The sequence below is a fragment of the Ovis aries genome, chromosome 22, assembly GCF_016772045.2.
Source record: "Ovis aries strain OAR_USU_Benz2616 breed Rambouillet chromosome 22, ARS-UI_Ramb_v3.0, whole genome shotgun sequence".
NCBI lineage: Eukaryota > Metazoa > Chordata > Mammalia > Artiodactyla > Bovidae > Ovis > Ovis aries.
In genome coordinates, this window is record NC_056075.1 from 46,118,360 (window position 1) to 46,132,785 (window position 14,426).

Consider the following 14,426-nt stretch of genomic DNA (forward strand, 5'->3'; position numbering starts at 1 on the left):
CTGTTTGGGCATGGATAATGAGAGGAAATTCGGAGAGATTTCTCATCCCCCAGCAGGGCTCTCTGAAGACTGCCTGATGCTGAGGGATTTGTCAATAGAAGGACACAGGTTAAGCCAGGATGTAATTTCCCTCCATCTAGCATGGATATCTAGGTGAAAGCAGTTCACATCATATGACTGGGTGTTGAGATGACCTCTTATTGCTGCTGGTGGGAGAGGGAGGCCTTTTTTATGTCTTGTATGTATATACATAGAAATGACAGGTATGTCCATAAGACACACGTGTGCACTCACACACACAGAGTTCCCCAGCAGAATCCTGACGGTTTTATGGGCTGGTGAACAGTTAAGTGTAGGCTAGTACAGACGAGTGTCAGTGACCTGTGGACTCTTCAGAGGAGGGCCTGCGTTCTTTGATGTGTACCTGCCCGCACCCCTGGCCCCCGGCTGGCACAGTAACAACACTTGGGGACTCTTGCTATTAACAGAAGCCTTCTGAACCTGTGAATGAATGGTACACCGTCTGTAGGACACTCACCTCTGAGTTTGCCCTGCGCCCGTTATGGTAACCTGGTTTCTAGCTGAGGAACTGTGGTCCCTACATACACAAGACCATGTCGCAGGAGCTGGCAAACTGGCCCATGCCCCACGTCCAGCTTGCGCCTGCTTTTGTGACGTTTCATGCAACCACGGCTGTATTCGTTCATGTATGTACCGTGTCTGGCTATGCTCATGATGTTGTGGTAGATCTGAATCATTTGAACAGAGGCCACATGGCCCTCAAAGCCTGAATAGATACTATCTGCCCCTTTGCAGAAGAATTTTGCTGATGTCTGTTACATTGGAAACTGACCCTGAAATCTCTTAAAAAGCACAGATCCTGTAGGCTCAGGGCCTGATCTCTACATGCACACATCACGCACGCACCCGCACCCATTCTGTGCTACCTTTTCAGTGATTAAAACGAAAAACAAAGTTCAACAAACGTGACTGCAGAGTTCCACACCGGGTCTACCGTCCCTCAGATCTTTATTCCTGTCTCTTATGCCTGCAAACCCGAGAGCTGTGTTCTCAAAGGCCCCTGATCTCAGGGCGATTCCCTTGGCTCGTGTTTTCCTATCGCTGCGTGCCCTGGACCCCTGCCGTGGAGAAACCCCCCCTCCCCCGCCCCCTTCCCAGCGGGGGGAGACTGAAGCACTGGATTTAGAACCCTTGCTGCAGCTTCCCTGGTGAGTGCCTCAGTCCATGAAGAATCTGCCTGCCAAAGCAGGAGACCCAGGTTCAATCCCTGGGTTGTGAAGATCCCCTGGAAAAGGAAGTGGAAACCCACTCCAGTATTGTGGCCTGGAGAATCCCGTGGACAGAGGAGCCTGGCGGGCTCCAGTCCGTGGAGTTGCAATAGTCAGACACAGATGAGCAACTAAACCACCACCAATGCAGGCTACCAGGCTCCTGGGGCTTCCTGTTTATTTAAGATTTCCTCCTCTTACACGATGGCCCCACATTTGCTCTGAGTCAGTACAGAGCCCCTGGAGCTTCAGGGTTTCCTGTCTGCCCGTTGGTCTCATCTCAGGGGCCCGTGTGACCTGGTTCGGCTGTTCCTCCCTCTTCCACACACACGTAAGCCGGCAGGTGATGCCTGGCTGATGCTGGAATGCTCATTCAGTTGTGTCTGACTCTTTGCAACCCTATGGACTGTAGCCCACCAGGCTCCTCTGTCCATGGGATTCTCCAGGTAAGAATGCTGGAGTGGGTTGTCATGCCCTCCTCCAGGGGACCTTTCCCACCCAGGGATCGAACCTGGATCTCCTGTCCTGCAGGTGGATTCTTTGCCACTGAACCACCAGGATGCTAGGAGAGACCCGACCAACGAAAGGGCCTGTTACACTCTGGGCAACAGCAGATCCTTCCTTCTTGCTGGTTGGCTGGGATCAAGGTTCCCATCTTGTTTGCAGGTCTTCTCCAAAGACCAGAATGCCATGAGGTTGTCACCAGCCAATGAGTCCCTCAAGACATGAAGTGTGTGGGGTGCCAGCGTGTTAGCAGTGAGCAGCCATCTCTGCCCAGGTGCCTGGGGAGGGTGCAGCACCTGAGCCAAGGGCAAAGGCCCCACAGTCCTGGGTCCGGGGTCACCTGCCCAGCTGCCTGGAGCTGCCCTGGGGAATTAGGACTGTTACAAGAATCTGCTGGTGTTTGAACTCAGCGTCCCCTCTGCCTGCTTCTCAGCTTCCAGCGACTACATCTGTGGCTCATTTAAATCGTCTGTGTGACCCTGAACTTCCCAGGAAGAGACAAGAATAATGCTGAGAGCTTTGAAATAAGCAGGATCATTCTTGGCATTCACGCAAATAGAGGGATCAAAGGCTGCCTGCACTGCATAAAGGGGGCCGTTTTAGTGAATTGCCCAGACGTTCTACAAGGGGCTAAAAAGGCAGGGTTTCAAACAATTTTTGCACATCTACCCACTTACAGAATGCATCCCACGGAAATGCGTGTCTTAGGATAGATCCCTTTCTTAGTGACCTCTGTGTGTTGGTTATTGCTGAGACCTTTGTGGACAGCATCTTTAAGCTTCCAGCATCCCTGTTTAATAGAAGATGGAATTGAAGCTCACTGAGATTAACTTGCCTACATTGAAAACTTTCTCTGCTGAGGCCTTTCAGAAATCTGTATAATCAAACGAGTCATGAAAGAGTCCCTTCTGAAAAGTAATTTGGAAGCTACTGAAAATGGTCTTGGTTCATGATACAGAAATTTCTATGCACAGAGGAAGAACTGTTATAAACGGCTTGCCTGGCAAACTTGGTAATGCAGTTTAAACTCTATAGTGAGTTTGCATAAACAAGCTCAACAGTGCAAAGAAGTTCTATCCAAGTTAGACATTCAGTATAATTTGCACACAGCCACACTAAGCCAAGTTCAGATACGCTGTCTTCCTTCGCTGGGTCCTAACTTCACCCACAAGAGCAAGCCTGAGGCCTCGCTGGGCCTGGGTCAAGCCTATGATATAGTGGAAACTTGGGGGCAAAATGTGTCACTTGGTGTTAAAGCAGTGAGCTTGGCAGTGCGCGCAGCATTCCTGCCCTCACTGAGACTCCTCCAACTGTAGATACAGCTTTATTCAGAGCAGGTCCTTTCTCATTGATTTGGGGGGAGGGGGGGTGTAGTGGACTGAACCCGGATTCTGATCATCCTCTACAGGTGGTGACTTGGAGTGTTTCCCGGTATTTTAACTTGGTCCTAGGACTCCTTGTCAGGTTGCATAATGAGTACGTAATCATCTGCACAAAGTAGAGTAAGTTTTCCTGTTTTCCGTCATGAGATATGACGGTAAGATGCCATTTCTTGGCTTAGATTGAGTGTATAAAGTAAGTCCCGTGAATTCCTCATTCTACCAAAATGCCTATTCTCCAGCTCAGACTGAGTACATAAAATGAGTCCTGTGAATTCCGCCTTTAAAGCGACTGTCCAGAGCACACCCTTTGGAGAATTGGTCTAGGGCTCAGGGCAACAGAAGGTTAAATTTTCAGAATTTTGTGACCTGGTTGATTCTGGCCACCATAGCATTCACACCGTGGAAATCAGCAAATGCAGTTTACTCCCCCACCCCCCAAGAGTCAGTGGTTGAAAATGTATCAGTATCCCCTAGCACCTCTGTCCTGCACCCAGACCCCTGAGGAGATGGAGAAGGAGTGTGGCTCTCGTGTGCCCGCCTTCGAGGCTGCTGTCTCCTACAATATTCTGACATGGAAAACAGTGGCGGAAATTCAAATTTTGGGCGAATGAATGACCCTGGGCATTGAACTAGAGGGGTCACCTTCAACATGGGCCTTGGAATGTGAAACCACTTGTTTCACCGTTGTCCAGAGAGCTCGAGAGGGAGGTGGAAATGAAGATTAGAGTAAGTCCCCTACATGTGAATCAGGTCTGTTCTGAGAGCATGTTCATAAGTCCAGTTTGTTCGTAAGTACAACAAAGTTAGCCTAGGTACCCAACTAACACAATCAGCTATAGAGTACTGGAGTGTAATGGGTTTATCATTCTTTCCCAACAAATAAGACATAAAAAGCAAACACAAAATATAAAACATTAATCTTATAGTACAGTACCTTATCCAGTAGTACAGAACCACAGCTGGCATACAGGGGCACCTTCACTTCTCTGAAAGCTTGCAGCGTGTAGGTTTCCTATGTAGGGACTTACTGCATTAGGAACGGAGGTGGGAGTTCACCCCGATACGGTCCTGCCTTTCTACCAGTAACTTGATCCGTGCAAACAGCTGAACTAGAGGTTAGTTTCTAAGTCAGATCATCCTTTGGATCTAAGGTGCCCACTCCTCAAAAGGTTAGGAGCTGGGCACTGGACCTTGTTTTGGGGATACTGGGGCCAAGGCCTTTTCATGATGATGAAAATATCCTGTCTCGTGTAGGAGTCGGTTACCACCTGTGGCTCTTGGGCACCTGTGAGGTTGCTGATGTGACTAAAGCATTTTCGACTGTAATTAATTTGAGGGTGAATTTCAGTAGCCACCCGTGGCACCTGTGTGGCACCGAGCAGCCCGGGGCTTGCAGTTACCTGGCTGGGGGCCGGCCTGTGTGTGGAGCGTGTAGAGGAGCGCTCATCACAGTGAGCGCATAGGCATCGGAGAAACGTGGACTGTAGCTCCCTTCTCAGCTTTCAGAACCCAACCCTGCTAACCAGCAAGGCAGCCCTCGTGCCTCCATGAGAAGCGAACCCATGCAGAGGCCCCTGGCCCTGGGTTCCGTGCACCCCTTGACCTGCTCCCCTTCCCATCTGCAGGACAGGCGATGAGCTCCAAGGACAGGTGAAGAAGAGGGACACAGAGGCGAAGCCCTTGCCCCAAGTCCTCAGAGCCAGAATTCCCATCTAGACATGTCTTAATAAACTCAACACCACTTGGTAGACTGATGTAGCCTCAGAAAACTCAGATTTCAAGCAACTCTCCGCCCTTGTTCTAATAGAAGGAGCCTCGATCTAGAACACAGTTGTCCTTGCACAGGTGTTTGTGGATGATCAACCCGTGCAGGGCTGTATTTTGGCATGTACACCCGTGAGAAGCATGCTATTTAGATACACATTTGGTTTTACACCATTTGCTGAATTTTATTTCCCGTTTGGTGATGCTGGTGTCTTTCTGTTTTGCTGTCTGGTTTAAATCACTAGCAGCTGTATCGAGGACTGTGATCGGTCCTGTCTGGGCTTTTAATGTTTCTATGGGAATGTGCTCTGCTGATCAACAAATCCCTTATAGACCCACTGTGTTGCTTTTGGCTGCGTATTTATTCAAGTCCAAATGATTGAAATGGGATGAAAATGGAGATGTAAACCCAAAATTCAACAAAGACTTTTGAAAGCCTTCTGTCATGGTAGGTTGCTACTAATCTCCTGTTAGATTAGTTTACAATTGGCTAGCAACTCATTTTGCTTCATACTGTCAGCTGCAAACAATGCTAGGTCATAGGACGTGCCAGGCAGGGGGTGGTGGGGGCTGGTAGATTACTGACCGTCAACTCCTTTTGTAGGTCGACCACCTGCATGAAGTCAGACACCAAGGGCGCTATCTACATCAGGCAGCTTGGCTCTGGGGCCAGGCCTTAAGCCTCCTCTGCTACCTTGGAACATAGAGGTTGTTCCCTCCCCTTAGTTTGCAAGATGCAAACACGATGTACCTCAGTCACGGCCATCCTGTGCACCAGGTGGCTTGCTGTCCTGACAGTGCATTTCTGGGCTTAGCATCGTTCTGGCCTGGCTGCCAGCTCACTTAACCAGGGACTGGGGCCCACAGGGTGAAGGCCGCTAATCACATGAGGCCAGAGGGCACCGTCTCAGTTGCCACCTCCAAAACACAGGCTGGAAGAATCCAGACAGCATCACAGGGGAATGGGAAAGAGCTGATCGGCCATCTTGACAAAGCCAATGAACCACAACGTTATTTCAAGAAGCACAGGAGCAGAGCAGTGCTGGCTGTTTCCCATCAGCCTAGCACACGGCCTGGCCTTCCTAGCTAAGAGGCTCAAGACTAACGTCCTATCTTTAGGTCATTTGTTGTTAAATTCGCTGCTGCACAATTTCAAGTTCAAAAGATGGGAAACAAAGTTCAGCAATCTGTTATCAGCGGCAGACAGTCCTGGCTGTTAACATTCTCTCTCCTGCCCATCTGGATACACAGGGCATCTCGTGGAGAAAGGCGTCTCTCTCCTAATCATATACAGATAGCATCTGTCTATGAATGGACATCGCTTCTGTAAGCTCCAAGTAAGATGGGGGCGGGGGGGAACCATATTGTCTGTTGTATAAAATATAAAACCTGGTATAGTCCTGAATATCAGTGTTATTCCAATTATTTAGCATAAGCGAGGCAGCATTTACTTTTCAAAATGCCATCCGAATTTCTTTTCCATTACTAAAAGAGGCAAGTCACTTCTTAGTTAGAGTAGATATTCTGGACTGGCATACCTATTGTACTTCATCAGTATCATAAACCTTTAGTCCCCAGAGCTAAAAAGGGACGATCCATCCATTCATTCAAAATGTACTCAAGTCCAGACCAGGCCCATGAATGCTAGCCAACAAGTCAACCTTGCAGGTGAGGATGAATGAGTTTTAGGATCACAGAATAACCTGGGGTCCCTTTGAAATTGCCCCCTCCCACCTGTCCTCAGACCTGAATCTGTTCTCAGAAATGCTGGCTCTGGTCTTATTTAGGGATCTGGGCTTTGGGGGCTGGCAGTGGGCCCCACCCCCACCCCCCAGAGGGTGGCGAGCTTGCAGTGGGCGTTGTAAGACCGGTGGGAACATACATACCCTTCCCGGTGGGCTTCTCCTTTCTCCAGCTCCTGAATGACCCCCAAGAGCACTTTGATGGTTTCCTGGCTTGAACTGATCAAGTTCTCCATCATCTGAAGCTGTGCTTTCAGGTCGACCACTTCCGTGTGAGGCACGATTTGTTGGCATTCTTCATCTGCAGCGAGCGCCCGGGGACAAGGCTGGCGCTCCTGCCCCGAGGGGGCCTGAGTCTGCAGGGAGGCGTCTTCTTCGCTACATTCCGGGGACAGGCACTGCGTCGGGGGCGAGCAGGCCGGGGCGGCGCCCGGCAGGGCCTGGAGCCCGCTGGCCTGCGCGGCTGTTCTCCGCTCCAGGTCGGCCGCGGGGCAGAGGGACCACTCGCTGGAGGGGGCGGAGTTCGACAAGGCCGGCGCGGGGGCCCTGGCGCCTGGGGCGGGTGCGTACACGGTGGCCACTTCGGTCTTAAACACCCTCCGGTGGGCCGATGGAGCCGGCTCCTCGGTGTCCGGGGTCGCCCTGCCCTGCCTGGCTTTCCCGGGCAGCTGATACTCCAGCTCCTGGGAGGACGACCGAGTGGAGTTCTGCACCGGAGCATCGCGGTAGCTGTGCCGGTCGGGGGTTTTACACGGCTCAGTGCAGTTGACCCCGGTGGGCGGCCCCAGCGCATTCACGTGTTCGTCGGAGTGGAAAACCAAGGCGGTGGTCTTCTGCACCGGGCCCGCGCCCCACGGCTGGGCCTCCTCGCTCGGCCCTTCCTGGCTCTTCTCTTTCGCGTCAATTACCAACCCGTTGTTCTGACTTTTAAAGGCCTCGGTGCCTGGGATGCTTTTGAGAGTCCCCTTTTTGCGGTCCAGAGGGAAAGTCTGGTAACACTTCTTGAGGTCGGGTGAGGTCTGTACACCCGTGCTCTTGGTGACGTTGGGGATGGACCGCCGGGCCGGCACGGTCATGTACTTGCGGTAGGCAGCCCGGCAGGACGCGGGCCTGGCCTCCCGCTTGTCACCCTGCAGGCCCGAGGCGAGCTGAGTGTCCCTCTGCTCGTTTTGCGCCTCGCAGATGTCCTTAAAGCGCACCTGCAGGGCTTTATTTCGCTTCTTAATCTGCCGGTTGGGATCCAGGGCATATTTCATCTCCAGGGCCAGACAGGCGGCAGGCTCCACTTCACTCGCGGAGGTCGTGAGTACGCATTTGCTGGGTTCCTTACTGACCATGGTTCCTGCAGGCGGATACAACAACAGACCTTGTCAGTGAAACAGAAACCCACAGGAAACCACAGGCAGCGCAGGCTTTGGGCCAGAATGACGGATGCCTGCTCCCTAATTATTTTTAAACAGGTGAGGTCGGCCTTTATGTTAAGGAAAATCAGACAGGCAGAGAATCCCTGGCAGGCACAGTTTGAAATGCTTCTCAGATATTAAAGCTTGCCTCCCTCTCCATGTGGGATACACTCGTTTTTCCTTTGATAGTAAGGCATGTTTCCCCATTAGACAAACCTGTTTTACTACATTCATCAAGAAGCCCAGTGACCCGGCCTCCTCTGCCTTTTGTTTTTGCAGATTGCTGTCTTGCACGCACATCTCCACTTCACAGGCAGATGGTTTTCAAAATGCAACTTACTTGGTTTAGGCTTTTACTACTCTTTTGAGGGCTACCGATTAATCTATTATTGGAATCCAAGAGGATTGCCATTTTCTCTTAAAGATGTCTTGGAGATTCTAGCTCCTGATCAGATAAATGTGGAGAGTCCTCCGATGAGGAACTGAACTGCATCTATTTATGTCAGCCATTCTGGATGCTATGTGATAGGGGGCCGGGCTGGTTTATGGGAAAACTGCAAAGGGAACAGTCTCGGCAGTATGGCTTGCTTCTCATGGGTTAACATCAGCCATAGCGAGGGCATGGGTTTCCTGGTTTCTACAAAGTCTGTGTTAGCAACTCTTTTCTTCGATTCTGTGGAGAGGGGTATTTGAAAATACTTTAAAAAAAAAAGAAATTATTCTTTCTAGAATCAAGTTTTGTGTTTTGATCACAACCTCTGCAAATGAACACAATGGTGGTTGTTTCAGGATTTAAATTCTGAAAGAAAATAAAATCACAAGGCTTTATGTTAATCATGCAGATTCATCTTGGGCTGAATTATTAAATGCAACTAAAAAGATGCAGGTGGCCAGTGATTGCTCTGGGGGAATACCAGTGGGTAAAATGCCTTCACTTTATTAGGCAGATTCACAGCTGTTTATCACACATGGAAGGACTTTCTTGCGGGCTGAAGTGAAAGCAAGAAAATATAGTTAAGTATGCCATTTGTGAGTTAGCGTTTGCTTCTTTCCCCTCCCTGTGTTCAAGAAGAAAGCAGATGGGAGGAATCTGGGGTGTGGAGGGCCCTGGTGTCCAAGCGAGGTGCCCAGAGAGGGAGGGTTATTGACAGGAGCCGGTGAGAGCAATGCAAGGACAGGCTCAGGCTGCCACGTCCCACCCACCACCCAGGGACCCTCACGGACCCTCCCACGGCACTTCCTGTGAAATGCCATAGGCCCTGTGATCACGTGACTGCCACTCTGGGAGTCAGGGGTGTGCAGTCTTCACGTGCCTTGCTGGTAGAGGAGAGCCATGCCTAATACCTTCAGTGCCACTCATCCTGTTGCAAGGAGGAAACTAGTTCAGAGAGGTTAGGCCACTTGTTTATAGTCACCCAGCAAGCAAGACACGTAGGCAGGATCCTGGTCTACTTGCCCCCTTGAGTCCGTGTTGTTTCTCATACCTCAGGAGTCCAGTGAACAGAGAGGCCACTTCCCTACGTCCCTGAGTCACAACTGTAGGACAGCAGGGCTGGTGTTTCAGGGAGGAGCCCGGAGCCCTCGGCCAAGAGGGAGTTAAAGATCAGCCTCCCCCCGCCCGCGACTCAGAGTCTGGGACTCCGTTAAGTTGACATTGCAGGCCAGCATGGCACTGGTGTGGTCCAAAACTTCACTAGTGTTACTGAATGAAAGGCTTAGAGAAAAAATGCAAGTACTTCATCAATTATGCCTTGAACAGTGAGCCAGTAATCATGTTAGAGGACATCAGAAGGAATCCCTGCAGAGCTTGGTTCTAGTCACATCAGGTTTCCCAGCCCTGGCATTCTCGGTGTTATGGGCCAGGTGAGGCTTTGTCGGGGGGTCTCCTGTGCCGTGTAAAATATGCGTCAGCATCTTGGCTTCTCTCAATATTAGCAGCACGCCTACTCTAAAGTGATAGCCAGAATGGTCTCCAGACGAGTAGCCCTGGGCGTGCCTAACTGACTCCTCTCAAGAACCACTGAATCAGACCTTTATTCCATAAGGTTAAAAAGATACACACAAGGGGCCTTGTGTGAGGGAGAGGATGCGGGCAGTGGGGATAATATGGAAGTGAAGCCTTAACCCTCACTCTTAGCTTGGATTTGTTATCTAAAGCCTCAGTTGTCCAGGTGTGTCAGAATGTATTGTACCATCATCCTGGAGAAGACCTTCATACTAGGGAATATTTGAAAGAGAGAGCATTTTTACAAAAAGCAATTTACTAGTAATTTTTCAGCCTTTTCCCTGCCACGACTGAAAAATGTGTGTCTGAATAAGTTTGTCCTACCATGCTATTCATCATCACGATTTGCCAAGAACTGCACTGAAATAATTTTTTTACATCAGTCTGCTGGTTTGGAAAGATATTCTGGTCTTGGACCCAACCATCAAACTAATAAAACAAATCAGAAGAATTAATTGCCAGTGGCAAAATAATAATAAATTCTTAAGCTCCTTTCTGTTTTACAGGGAGTTGCAAAATATATGAAAATAATTTCCTTATTAGTATAAATGACAGGGATAAATAAGATTTTTTTCATCAGTTTAGTTTGTTGCTGGTTTTTCTTTCTTTCTTTTTTTTCTTTTAGGTAATATTAAGAGAGTTCTCCTAATCTTGCTAGTAGTAAAGATACCAACGAGTTTTGTAGGTGACTTATTTTGCCTTCAGATGAGTTTATAAGTTCTATTGATGGTGTTTTCTAAAGCTCTACAAAGGAAGTTTCCTGTTTGGGAATAATAGAGGCAACTATCATGATAGGATGGATAAACAGCAAGGTCACACTGTGTGGCACAGTGAGTGTGCTCAGTCACTCAGGCGTGTCCCACTCTTTGTGACCCATGGACTGCAGCCCACCAGGCTCCTCTGTCCGTGGAACTTTCCAGGTAAGAATACCGGAGTGAGTTGCCATTTCCTACTCCTGGGGATCTTCCCAACCTAGGGATCAAATGCATCTCTTGTGCTCCTGCATTGGCAGGCAGATTCTTCACCACTGTGCCACCTAGGAAGCCCAGTATCTTCACTATCCTGTGATAAAGCATAATTAAAAAACATAGTCAAGGCTATGGGTTTTCCAGTAGCCATGTATGGATGTGAGACTTGGACTGTGAAGAAAGCTGAGTGCCGAAGAATTGATGCTTTTGAACTGTGGTGTTAGAGAAGACTCTTGAGAGTCCCTTGGACTGCAAGGAGATCCAACCAGTCCATTCTAAAGGAGATCAGTCCTGGGTGTTCATTGGAAAGCTGATGTTGAAGCTGAAACTCCAATACTTTGGCCACCTCATGCAACGAGCTGACTCATTAGAAAAGACCCTGATGCTAGGAAAGATTGAGGGCAGGAGGAGAAGGGGACGACAAAGGATGAGATGCTTGGAGGACCTCACCAACTCGATGGACATGAGTCTGGGTAAACTCCAGGAGTTGGTGATGGACAGAGAGGCCTGTTGTGCTGCAGTCCATGGAGTCGCAAAGAGTCGGACACTACTGAGTGAGTGAACTGAACTGAAAAATCATATGAAAAAATACAAATGTATAACTGAGTCACTTTGTTGTACAACTGAAATTAACACAGCATTCTAAATCAACTATATTTCGATAAAATTTAAAGAAAAAGAGAACGATTGTGTCATGCAAGAAAACTGGTTGTTCTCTAGATGAGAGTCCAGGAGACGAGTGGGACTTCCTGGCATGCTTATTTTTCATTGTTCCGTCATGCATCTGTCATGTACGCCTTACAGTGTAGCCTCAACATTCAGTCCGTACGTCCCCGGTGTCTGGGCCCTAAACCAAGGCCCGCCCTGCCCCATGCAGTTCACTTTGATTTTCTCCCTGATCTCACGACATCCTCACAACAATGGCACTGTTGTTATCCTCAAGCTGGAAATAGAGAAACTGAGGCACTTGATTTTTTTTTTTTCTCTGGATCTTGCTCAGAATCACACTGCCAGTACATCCCTGTAAGTTCCCTGCCTGGGGAAATCTGTAACCCGAAATGACCCATGGGAAACCACAGGAAGCATCAGACAGCTGGAACTCAGGGCAGGCCTTTTCCTTGGCCTGTCTGCCACAAAGGATCTGGGTACAGGTTGCTTGGGGCACCACCACGTAGGCCCCAGCAGCATAGGCAGTCCTGCAGCAGACTCAGCCAGGGCTGCCTTGAGTTCTGGATTGATCGTGATGCCAAAATGCCGTTTTCAACAGTGGCTTGCCTCATCCAGGTCGTCTCGGAGAACCATGGATTGTCAGAGTTAAACTACTGGCTTTAAAGCTGAAGGAGTTCGGAAAGTTTATTTTTCGTAAGAAAACTGTGTTTTAGAATTCACTAGACTGTGCTGTCTTGAGGTAAAAACGGCAAGTCATGGCTGTGCCTGGCTGGCTCGGGGAGTGCGCGATGTCGAGGAGCTGCTTGGAATATAAATGTCTTAATTACCCTCAAATTAAATTTCATAATCAAATGTGAGTTGTAAATATATAAACCCTGTATTTTTAGATTAGTGATGGAGAGTCATCTCTGCCTGCCGCTTTAAATTAATAGCTTATATAAAAATGTTCATTCCAGCTTAAAGGAGTGAAAGATGGAAGCAACTAAATGCCTAACAATAGGTAAATGGTTAAGTAAATTATGGTATACATTCACTCAGTGCGGCCATTAAAATGATAATTATAAAGATTATTTAGTATTGGAGGAAAACACTTGTGAAATAATGTCAAGTGAAAGAAAGCCATCTACCAAATTGTACTGGAAGAAAGTAACCAAAATTGGTTGTCGCCGTGGCACTGAGATGGTGCATTTGGGGAGGTTTGTTTTTCCCCTTCTTTCTTCTGGTTTGGGTGCAGGACCTGCAGTGTCCTTATGTTGTTTGCCAGTTAAAAAAAAGAAAAGAGCAAACTCGGTCCACACCTTAGGCAGCATGAGGGGATCAGGCCTCTGCAAACTAGAAACACTTGGATCGAATAAGGAAAACCCAGAAATGATTAGATTTGGGTACAAGCAGTCTCCCAAAGGTCATCTTTTATTGTTTTGAAGAAGCCTTGGATAAAGAAAGAAAATGAATTTCAAAATCCTGATGGTATTCATGTGTGTGTATGTGTATCTGATCTCGGGTGGGCTCGGCCTGCCCTGACTTGGGCTCCCAGGCAGAGATTTAGGCCAGATCCTAACCACTAGACCAGCGGTCAGTGGTAAGGGCCCTGGTCCTTTGGCTTTGCGGAAAAGAATTCCCACAGAGCTGGGAAGGAGTGAAGCAGGTAAAGTATTTGTTAAGAGGAAAAAGAATGCAGTATGTATAGATAGACTCGCTCAGAAAGAAAGTCCCTGAATTGCTGAGTCGCACCCTCATGGCAGTTTGAATTACTATTATGGGGCATTTCTTCTGGGTTTCTCTTGGCCAGTCATTCTGATTTGCCTGGTTCACAGTCCACATGAGGTATATCTCAGGATCTTCCCATGTGTGAGCATGCATTTCTTAGCCAAGATGGATTCTACTGCAAAGGCCTCTGGGTAGAGCATCCCTTAGCATCACTCCCCATTGACTTCCAAGGAGCCTTTCTGCACACATGTGGTTGGGGAGGTCTCCTGACTTCGGGAATGAGAAATATGTCGTCTGGAGGTTAATTGTCCTGCTTTTCTCCTCCTCTCTTAATTTTCCTGCTAATCTCTCCTTGGTTCCCTGGTGGCTTAGATGGTAAAGAATCTGCCTGCAGTGTGGGAGACTCAGGTTCGATCCTTGCATTGGGAAGAACCCCTGGGGGAGGAAATGGCAACCCACTCCAGTATTCTTGCCTGGAGAATCCCATGGACAGAGGAGCCTGGCAGTCTACAGTCCATGGGGTCACAAAGAGTCAGACTTGACTGAAGCGGCTTGGCATGGCATTCTCTTCTTGGAGTTTCAGTCCGTAGGGAATGAATCTGTAATTGCTTCACCTGGGGTTGGGGTGCATCTACCACCTGCCTCATGTCTGCCAAGGTGTAGACATCTACACGCATCTCTCTGTATGTATGTGGATCGGCCGGGAGAGCCAGCGAGTGTTTAGTTGAAAATATATCAATATGTGAGAAGACTCACGGTTGGGTGGAATTTGCCATCTGTTTTAATTAGAAATCAAACGGTTCTGCCCTATAATCTACAGCTAGCATCTGAGGCAAACTTGGTTGGTTTCAGCAGCTGATGAGAGAGAATCTCCGCTGGGTGAGCTCAGTTCTTACTGTCTGCAGGGACCCGGAGCTTTCCAGTCTGGGCTCGAGCTGTGATATCAATGGCATAATGCAGGCGACTGACGGGGGGGCCGAGGAGTAGGCCGGC

At 48.8% G+C, this 14,426-nt stretch overlaps 2 protein-coding genes across 4 annotated transcripts in view; one reads left to right on the forward strand and one right to left on the reverse strand.

The window, feature by feature from the left end:
• The window catches only part of DOCK1 (dedicator of cytokinesis 1), a 569,019-nt gene that overhangs the window by 256,734 nt on the left and 297,859 nt on the right, over positions 1 to 14,426 (forward strand). The gene's annotated exons all lie outside the window — the stretch shown is intronic.
• Positions 1 to 14,426, reverse strand: part of INSYN2A (inhibitory synaptic factor 2A) — a 61,197-nt gene that overhangs the window by 31,675 nt on the left and 15,096 nt on the right. Inside the window, exon 2 of one of the 2 annotated variants that reach the window (XM_042238528.2) lies at positions 6,826 to 8,023. In XM_042238528.2, the coding sequence (XP_042094462.1) occupies positions 6,826 to 8,018 (1,193 nt within the window). In that variant the 5' untranslated portion in view covers positions 8,019 to 8,023. Of the gene's footprint in view, positions 1 to 6,825; positions 8,108 to 14,426 lie in introns of those variants that run through there. The other variant, XM_004020264.6, reaches the window with a different exon arrangement.